The following is a 10,653-nucleotide window of genomic DNA, read 5'->3' as shown; positions in this document are numbered from 1 at the left end:
CTTCTCCTCTGCTACTAATGTAATACATTAGGCCGACCCCTCTGATACCAGTGTAATACCTTAGGCCAGTGATTCTCAAAGTGTGGTCCGGGGACCACTAGTGGTCCGCGACAGAGCTCAGGTGGTCCGCGAGGGGATTTCTACTTTTCCAAGATAAGCTAGCAGTAGGATATATTTGTAACATTTTCATGTTTTCAACACAATAAGACAGGCTTATAATGTGAATAAAAAGTAAGTGATCTGCATAAAAATTAGCAGTGTCAAATTAGCATCCATCAACTGCCAATTCAGTTGACAGGTGGTCCCCGATTATTTTTTGGGGGGACAAAGTGGTCCTCGGTCTGAAAAAGTTTGAGAAACACTGCCTTAGGCCTACTCCTCTGCTACCAGTGTAAGACCCATTAGGCCTACTCCTCTGATACCAGTATAAGACCTTAGGCCTCCCCCTCTGCTACCAGTATAATACATTAGGCCGACCCCTCTGCTACCAGACCCTGGAGGCCGACTCCTCTGCTACCAGTGTAAGACGGCCGTCTGTAGGATACAGTATAGGCTCTGACTCATTTCTGAAATTGCATTGACCTTTAATCAACCATATGGTTTCATTTCAACTACAGACAAAATCTTCCATAGACATAGCCATAGAATACCGTAATGTCCAAATGTTACACTGATTAAAGCACAGAATTAACACTATTTTTTGAGTGCGACCAAATGTTATCTGAAACGGAAATACGATAGACCATTAATGCACACTGTTGCACCTATGAAGCTGTAATAGTCACTGAAAAAAGCGTCACTACCTCAGTCACTACTACATCACTATCACAGTGAGGCCGGCCGGACATTGGCTCCGACAGCACTGCGGCGCACTTTCGCTTCCGCAAGAATTCGGACCTCCAAACCCAATTTCACCCGAACATTGCATTGATAGTCAATGGGCGGCGCCAACAAAACAGAACTTGTCTCTAATTGCTATCCGACATCGGCGAATGTCAGCGGACATCGGCGCCAGTGTGCGTGGTTCGATTGAAAACAATGGAATCGAATTTTAGCTGAGCAATGCTCAGCACTTTGTCGGAGCTGGTTTGCAGAAGCCCTGAACAGGGCCTTTAGTTATCCATTACGACTTGGTCATTGCTGATCTGGTAACAGCTCATTTATAACGGAGACTGTGTCTTACTGCAGTGGTTTCCAAACTATGGGTCGGGACCCAACCTATTGGTCGCCAAAGATCCACAGTGGGTCGCGAAGCCCTCTGGATTTTAAGGGGCTTAATTTTATTACCATATATAGCCCATATTGAATAAATGACAAAGCATTTAAACTTATATGTGCATAGAAGCAACAAAATGTGATACATTAAACACGTATTCTATATTTGACTGAAGACAAATTGAGGAATAAAATGAGTTGGGTCACCAAAGCTTAAAATGGTAAAAATATGGGTCCCTGAAGAAAAAGGTTGGGAACCACTGTCTTACTGCATTAAGAGTTACACGTGTTTTTACTGTGTACTCATTTAGACCAGTGGTTCTTAACCTGGGGTGCGGGCACCCCCTGGGGGTGCGTCACAGATTCTGTTTGTGTTGAGGTTGTGACCAAAAATTCTAGCTAACATTATAAGTAGGCCAAATCAAAGCCAAATTAAAACATGTTTTGGTCCCCATGTAAAGTCTTTAAGGTATTCCTAATGTCTCGAGCAAGAATCATTGCAATAAATCATTTAAGTCATATTGTAGTGCGTATACACATGTGAAAGATTTTTTTTATCTCTTTAGTTACATGACCTCATTGTATTCATATATTCTATTAATTTTTTTCATTAATAGATTGTCAGCTAATATTGCTAGAATCAACAGGACAGCAAATACATCTATAGAAGTGAATGCAACTCCCTTTTGTCCGCGACCGCCCTTCAGTACCTCCACAACCCCCATGGGGGTCCCAGCCCCCAGTTTGGGAACCACTGGTGTAAGGCATAATTTCGCTGAGACACTCAGATGATATCGTAGAATGGCCCTTTTACCAGAGTTTTGTTCTGCAGGCATCGATTGATGAAGCAAAGCCAACTAAAGATGGTCCTACAAATTGAATAATGGGTAAGAATACATAGCTTTATAACTATACAATTGAACAGAAATTATGTCAGTCATAAGTAACTAATATTTGGCAATTTTGCAACAGAGTTTGAAAACGTTCCCATGGAAAAATGGACAGAGGCAGCGGTCAGCTCCTGGCTGAGGTCCATTGGCATAAAAGAAGACTATGTGACCAAGCTGAACGAAGAAGAGGTCAATGGGAAGATTCTTCTAGAAGTAACGGAGGACTTTCTGAAAAAAGAAACTGGGATGAAATCCGGGCCAGCTCTTTTAATCATCAAGAAGAGAAACGAACTTGTTGAATCGCTTAAGAAGGCCCAAAAAGTTCACAAAAAACAAGAAGGTTCTAAAAGGGAACCCAGCAATGGCAAAAATGTCGCTCAGACAAAGGAAACCCCTCCAGAAGCCAAGGAAACCACCTCGAGTTCAGAGATTCGATCTGTGTCAACATCAAAAAAGGACTGTAGACCTAGACCATTTTGCAAAAATGGTATTGATTTTACTTATGCCAAGCACAGTGTCCTGCAGCCAGAATCGGGTGTTATTGATCTCATATCCCCCTGCCACGAGTACAAGTCATTTGCTACCGCAGCAACTTTAGACCGCACAAGGCAGAAGGCCAAATTTGCCAAAGAGGTCTTGAAATTTGGTGTTGGTTGCATGAATGTAAGATCAAATGGCACCATACATTTTGGTGTAATGGATAATAGGGATGATGATTGGTATGATCATGGTGAGATTATTGGTGTGCCAGTGCCTGAAAAAGACATGTATGTTGATGCCCTTGATCACATTGAGAAAGCCTTTTCCAGTGGGGATGCAGAGCATTTGAGACAGTGTATACGGCCACCTCAATTCATTGAGGTTACTGACATTAACGGCTGGGAAAAGAGGTATGTTGTGGAAGTTGACATTGTACCTGATATCAGTGTTGTGAAGAACAGAGTATATTCTGTTCGTCTTCCAAACTTCAGAGAGAGTTCAAACAAGGTTGAGTTTGAAAAAGAAGTCATCTACTGCAGGATAGGCTCGAAAACAGAACCAGTTAGTGATCCAAATGAATTCTACCAACGGGTGCGTGACAGGGATGCTGTGCGAGAAAGGGCTGAGCAGGCATGTTTTGACAGCAATGCAGAAGTCAGCCAGGACCTGGGTAGAAAACTGACAATGCTCATTACCAGTGGCAAGAAATTCATTGAGAAGGAAAAATGGTATATTCTTGTCACAAACAAATTCGGAAAGCAAGACCTCAGCAGCATAGACTTTCTGCTGAATATGAATATCTTCAGTGTGTTCGACTTTGATCCTGACTCTAAAGTGTCAGGACTGTGCAGTGAGTACTCAAAGCACCATGCTGTAAACCCACATTTCATGCAAGACTACAAAATTCCCAATGGAAAGAGCATGCACGAATTTGAAGATGGTCTCCACTTATTTGAGCAGCCAAGTTGGATATTTTGCAATGGACGTAGCGATTTCAAAGGAGACGAAGCTCCGTTTGATGACATGACATGGATCAAAACCAGAATGACTTTACTTCGAGAATGTGTGTCACTGATCTGTAAACAGATACTGCCAAAAGGCACTTTCCTTGTGGTGTTCCTGCTCACATCTTCTGTTGAAACACCTCTACTGTACACTTTCCTTGAGTTCTTTACTGACATGGAAGGGCACGACGACATCATATGCATCTCAGAATCAGAAGAGAACTTCCTGAAGTGGCAGAGCTTTGCGGAGGGGCCTTGTGGTGCAGACACTGTAAACCGCTCAAGTGTTGTCGGAATGAGAATGAGCCACATCAATGCAACTCTGCAGCGCATCCAACCGATTATTTCACGAACCACAAAACTCCTTCCCGTCTGTTCAAAGGGAGTGTGCAACTTTGAGACTCGAGAGGAAGAGCGAATGCATTCCCTTGACATCTTGGGTGCTAACCATTGTGATGAAACCAGCTTTGACTATGCTATGGAACAAAAAGAACACATTGAAAGGCAATTTTATCGTGGAGGAAAAGTTCACTGGTTGAACTTCTGGCTGGCTGAGAACAAGTTTGTAGAGGAGGTTATTCGAAGAGATGCTTACAATGACATTGCCAAACTGATTCAGGAGAACCTCAAAGGACAGGTTGGGCAACTCCCAATTTGTTGCTTGACTATATACCATCATCCAGGAAGTGGTGGTAGTACAATTGCAAGGCAGGTTCTTTGGAATAGTCGAAAAGACTTGAGATGTGCTGTTGTGAAACCATCATATTCTCTTTCTTTAGTAGCAGAGCATGCCTTCCAACTTCGAGAGTATGAAGAGAAAGACCCGCAAAATTGTCTCCCAGTTCTCTTGCTTTTGGAAGACTGTGACCGAGAGAATCTGGATGATTTAAAGAATGAATTGGAGGTAGCATTCAACACCAAAAGGATTGCACACGGAACACTGTGCTTTATCCTGCTTACTTGCAGACGGTCCCATGATCCACAGAGAATGTGTAAGGACTCTTCATCAGAAAATGTTGCAGTGACTCACAAATTGTCGGATGGAGAAAAGAGACACTTTGCAACAAAGCGCCAGACTCTTGAGCAACGACACAAGCCAGAGTTCATCTTGACTTTTGTCCTGATGAGCGAGGAGTTTAGTGAAGAGTATATCGAGAAATTTGTGATACATTTGCTTCAAGGGATTGACCATACATCAAAGGATACGCGGCTCATTCGCTTTGTTGCACTGCTGAACACATATTTGCAAAACTCATTCATCTCTCAGTCTCATTGTGTTGCCCTGCTACCCATAACAACCTACTCTGACAGATTTCGCCAGCATGCCTTTGAGAGCTGCCTCAGTGAGCAGGCAAAATTAGCTTTCATCCACCTAAGAGATGAACGGACACACATTGACTCAGTCAGAATAATTCACCCTTTAGTTGCTAAGGAAATACTGTATCAGCTCTCGAAATATCAGCCGCAAAGTGATATTGCCCTGGATCTTTTACATGAGGATGTACTTCTTGAACACAGGTTTGGCAGACAGGACTATGTAAAATTTTTGCGAGACTTATTTATAAGACGAAGCAGGATTAGTAAAGGTGATAAAGTTGACAGTTTCTTCTCCCCATTCATTGAGCATGTGCAGAAGAAAGAAAGTCCTGAGATGGCAGTTGTGCTTCTTACAGAGGCATATGCACGATTTAACGATGATCCTTTCTTTGCGCAACAACTTGCTCGTTTCAGCTATTCTCACGACCAATTTGAGGATGCGCAAAAGTGGGCTGAATTAGCAGCATCCAAAATGCCAAACAATTCTTACATATTAGACACCAGAGGGCAAGTGTACAGAAAGTGGTTTGTTGCCAAATCAAAAGCACTTGACAATGTTCACAAAACTCCTGAAAATACTGCAGATACGATTGAGACCGCTTTAAAAGCGTTAGAATATTTTCAACTTTGTGAAGAAGCTGCTATGGCCGATGACGAAAATGTGAACAACTCTGGATTTTTTGCGGTTGTAGACATGGGATTCAGTGTGCTAAGGCTTATATTCTCACTTCCAATCTTCTCTCGCAACCCTGACACATGCATAGACTACCTGGTGACTGACTTAATTCCAGAATCAGTGAGAAAACCTTGGGAGAATTTTCACAGCAAATTGAAAAATCTACAGACTTTGATACACAACGCCCTGGAGTGGATATCTGAGGATTTGAGCTACTTTCAGACTGATGTGACAGCAGATGAAGAAGGTGCTTCCCAAAGCTATGAGATGAAAATATACCATCCCAAGACTTGGTTGGTGAACCAATTCTCACTGTATGGAAAGTACTTCAATTATTACTGTGCTGAAACGATTAACAAGCAGAGTCCCTTTATGAAACGGATGAAGATTTATCGCCTTGGTGGGGGTAACATCATTACAATCTTCTCACTTCTCAGTGACCAGAATGAAAAAGACTCTGTCCAAATATTGGAGGAGATAATCTCTTGTTACCCCAGAAATCCACAGAACGCAAGATTGAATCCAATGGATCTTTCAAACTACATAGCAACTCATATTGCCCTAAGTTGCCTCTCACCTCAGTCTCCCAAACTGTCCAGTCTTCAGGATCTTCAGAGCCTGCGGTTTCCCAGGGAGAAACGGGACTGCCTGCCAAGTGCTCTTTTCCTCCGCACAATGCTTTTCTGGCCTGAAGAGCCGGACGCAGAGGATGTAAAGAACAAGAAATATGAAATTGTTCTTGGAGCATTAGAATTCCTCAAAAAAAGCTACTGGAGAAAGCGGAAAGATATGCCACCAAGAAGAAGGAGGATCTATACCCATTTTTTCCTTGGAAATGGAAGGGGTTTTCATAAGTTTGTCCACAAAACTGAGGTGGAAAAGATCACTGGACACCTGAGCATGTCTGAGAAGAAATCGAAATGGGTTTGGGGGGGTGTGTGGAAAATGGCAGAAACGGCAAAATTGCTCAAACGTGTAACTGGTTGGACAAAGGGAAGGACGGTGTATCTTGAAGGTCCTAAAAAGAGGTTCATTGTCACTGCTATGAACACAAACACAGTGCCCTATGAGAATGAAAATGTCACCTTCTACTTGGGCTTTACGTTTAGTGGGCCGGTGGCCTACGACGTTACAGTGAACCATAATCAATTGTAACGAGATGTTATGAGGGGCTTTTTGAATGGATCAGAGTAGCGCATGGAAACAGACACTACACTTACACCTACAGTCCATCTGAGGGCGCCACTTGACTTTTGCACCCCAATGCTACAAGAAGGGGGACCGGCCAGACACCTGGGTCTGTCTTGAGCTCCAGGTAGCAGTTTGGCGGCTAGCCGGAGGGCTATGGGTCGAAGAGGGGGCGTGGGGACTTGAAGGTTGGTTTTGGGGACTGATGGAGATCGTTGGTTTTGGGGACCGGAACTGCAGGACAGGGTCCCGGAGAACTTTGATAAGACTTTCAGATTTGTCAGTGATTTTTCCCCATCCTTGAACGCACAGGGGGAGTCTGATGGAGAATGGCTCAGGAGACAGGGCTGGCCGTCATGCCTGGGCGACACTCTTTCTCGTTACAATGCTCCGGGTGCAATGGTAAGTGGTGCCTTTACTACACCTCCATCCAACACATAGGTTTTCGCACATGCATACTAACACGTTATTGCAACATTAGGAAGTTGAAAGGGGGCTTCTAACTTCTTAACAGAATCTTAAACCATCCTTCATGTGCAGACTGAAATGATACTGTAAGTGGCAGAAGGTTCAGACTAAACGTCAGGAGGCATTGTCAAATAACAGCAATATCTGACTTGTGGTAGACTGATGAAGATTTGAATAATGTTGACCTTCCACTCAGAGGTACTGTACTGTAGGGATAAAATATATATTTTATTTGCTAGGTGTGAACTTTGACCTGATTCTTTTGTGTTTGACTCCATAAAATGTATCTACGTATTCATTACTGTCATTTGTTTTGTTTTGGTACAGAAACACCACACTGTGTAGTTTAACTTTTACTCTCTGCCTTGTGCTATAGTACATGCACATGTTTTTATTTTTATTTTATTTATTTGTTTTATTATGAAGTAGGAATTACCAAACATATTTGACATTCTACATTCTCTTGTTTTCTCTCTGGAATTACTTTCGAACCCGACAATGCACTTAGAAGGGGGTTGACATTTGTTTCCTTTTCCTTTCATTATTTAAAATGACGTATTTTATGGTCCCTTTAAGTATTGCACATCTAGTACATTTGTATTATAATTATTTTATCCTCTCTGTCGAAGTGCTGCTGTGAGCTTGCAGATGCAGCTGATTTCGCCGGTTTTTAGTGTTTTAAATATTTTTTGTGTGTACTGTGCCCATTTCTGAATGAACTGACTGATGTCCATCTTTATTGATATAATCATTTGTACGAATATCAAGATTTCTATCTGTACTGTGACTTCTTTTGGATGGATGAATAGTCTTTTCCACCATATTGACAGATATTGAAATAAACATACATTCTTTTACCAGAGAGTGATTTTTACCGTTTCTAACTTCTATGGCAGTGTGCTTGTTTAGTAGTGAAAAAATAACAATGACACATGTACCTGTTATATAGGATGAGAGGGTTGACGGAGGTCAAGGCAGCGAGAGAGTTCAGCACCCTGACAGCTTGGCGGATAAAGACTAAGATGACATATTGGAAGTAGCTCCCCCAGTTACCAATACTGCAGATAGAACGCATGCTTCTCCATTTGTTGCAGTTTAGTACTGATGGATGGCGCCATATAGATCCACCTTAAAGAAAACAAATCAGTTATAGCTATTGTAGGCCTGAAAATGTGTGTACCATTGAAATGACGTTTTGACCACTCAGTTCAGCTTCAAGGGGAAAAGGTTTGACAACATCCAAAATACTTTCATTCCATTTTAGGTGTGTGATTAGAAGCCTATATCTTCATATATCAGCATATTCACATCCAACTGGTTCCATTAGATGCAATGGGCCCCTTAATGTCTTAACTATCATATGGAGAGACCACATTTTTGGTGTTTTTTGGGTTTTTTTGGTATGAAAAAGTGTACACATTTTAGGCTTGACATTAAAATAATAGTGGCCAAGAAACAATTTCATGTATGGGAGACCTTAGAGATGAGGAGAAACATTGCTGGGTTTGGTTCTACATATACCCAACACTTTGGATAAGGCACCTATACCCTAATGCCTTGGATAAGGCACCTATACCCTAATGCCTTGGATAAGGCACCTATACCCTAACACTTTGAATATAAGGCACCTACTGTTCATCCAACATTGCTCCAGAGACTATAGCCAGTCAGATACAGACAGACCAGGACAACCAGTTGCCATCCGTAACCACAGTTCATTAAAAGTTGCAGGGAAGGGAGTTTGGGAATTGGTCACTTTTGCCCACAGCTCTCTGGGCTGGCATCCAACTCCTGAAACGTAATTTCAAATTCTTTGTATGACCAGTGCATGTAAAGAAATTGACAATAAAACCGATTTGACTTGACATTACCCATTTTCACCATCAGAGGGCATTGTTTGCCACCCACAGCAGCACTTCATTGGCATCTGAGAGGAGTCATCTCCAGCAATGCCATGACACATGTAGTGGGCGAGACCGTTACAGGAAGTAGTTCGACTACGCCACCCCCGGGGGTGGAGCCCCCGGAGGAAATGAATTAGGGGTAGTTACAGATACCCCGGACCAACACACAGTGTACCCGCACAATAGATTACCAGGCAAACACAGGTTCGTGCACAATGGAGGCAGAGACAGTGGTGACAATTAATAATTCAAATCTTTATTATTATTTTCAGTATAAAAATAGGTTGGTCACTCTTTGCAATAAATATAAAAAGTTACTCACAATTGATAAAGTGCAGGGGTGGGCGTGCTGCCACCACACCCGCGGATCTGTAAACACCTGCCCCAAAGTATGTTCGCTAGTTTACAATAAACAACACACCTGGTAGGCCCAAGGCCTTAGAACCCACCTCAGGTTGTCAGACTGTGCCACTAGGGGCTGGCACGGCTAACACAATAGGGCAAATGGCACACCTCAGGATTAACAAAAGAAAAAGTAAAGAAATAGTTCACAACAAACAGAAATAATTCACGGCAAACAGAAACCACAAGAAATCATAGCAAACCATGCAAAATAAATCAAAATCCAATTAACACATGCAGTTAAATAAGAAATTAGATAATTGAATGAAATAATGAAAAAAAAAGGAAATTAGGCACAGCAAACGAAAGAAAACGAAAATCAAAACATGAGGTAAACCAACCCCAGAGACTCAGCTCAGTGCAGTCCCCTAGGTATCCCCACACACACTCACACGCACCAACGTACACACACGCACACACACTGTGGAATGGCTCACCACCAGCTCACACCGAGCCGAGCGCCCACACACACACACACACACACAAACGTCCAATTTCCCGAGGCCGGAGCAGCAGCCGAGATACGGGTTCCCGGCTTCCAGAGGCACCACACAACCGGGGCTAAAAGTCGCCGCTCGTGCACCTAAACGCGTGGTGTGTCTGACCACGGCCACACGGATACAACCTGCGAGGGAGGAGGAGAGCGTTAGCCAAGCTAGCAGGACACCCACTATGACACGATTCTGCTGCCGAGAGGTTACCTTACCCGGAGATGAGGGTGCACCGATGCGCGATTCTCACAGTCGGAGTGCCAATACAGAGGTACACGGCCGAGGCGCCGGTAGCGACCACACGCGGCGTGCAGGAGACGGGAAATGCGCAAGGTAACCGTTGGTATTGTCCACCGAAGTCCTTGCCAGTGGAGAAGCAAGAGATCACTCTAGCCAAGTAAGAGACGGCAAGTTGGAATCACAGCGAGGACAAGAAATGGTCCACATCTCCTAGATCTGAACTGGACACCGCACTCCTCTCGACGGCGAGGGGAGAAGCAACCACAGCATTCGCCGGTGGCGATGAAACGCGCAAAGGGGGACTTTGCAGGCTTACCGAATACTAGCCACTGGCAGTGTTTATGAAGAGACTTCCCATAAGCCTCTACGAGCGGCGTG

General features: G+C 43.3%; 1 protein-coding gene across 2 annotated transcripts; it reads left to right on the top strand.

The window, feature by feature from the left end:
- The first annotated feature begins 364 nt into the window (after positions 1–364).
- On the top strand, positions 365–7,131 carry LOC134457504 (sterile alpha motif domain-containing protein 9-like). 2 transcript variants are annotated; one of them, XM_063209512.1, is made up of 3 exons: positions 365–391; positions 2,048–2,102; positions 2,188–7,131. In XM_063209512.1, exons 2-3 carry the CDS (start codon positions 2,099–2,101, stop codon positions 6,735–6,737), a joined length of 4,554 nt encoding a protein of 1,517 aa, XP_063065582.1. In that variant the 5' UTR covers positions 365–391; positions 2,048–2,098; the 3' UTR covers positions 6,738–7,131. The 2 variants fall into 2 exon arrangements, with proteins under 2 accessions (XP_063065582.1, XP_063065581.1); XM_063209511.1 differs by lacking the exon at positions 365–391 and adding an exon at positions 505–521.
- The last annotated feature ends 3,522 nt before the right edge of the window (positions 7,132–10,653 follow it).

This window comes from Engraulis encrasicolus, chromosome 10 (genome assembly GCF_034702125.1).
Source record: "Engraulis encrasicolus isolate BLACKSEA-1 chromosome 10, IST_EnEncr_1.0, whole genome shotgun sequence".
NCBI lineage: Eukaryota > Metazoa > Chordata > Actinopteri > Clupeiformes > Engraulidae > Engraulis > Engraulis encrasicolus.
Note: the sequence above shows the minus strand (reverse complement) of the source record. Positions and strands in the feature narration are given on the sequence as shown.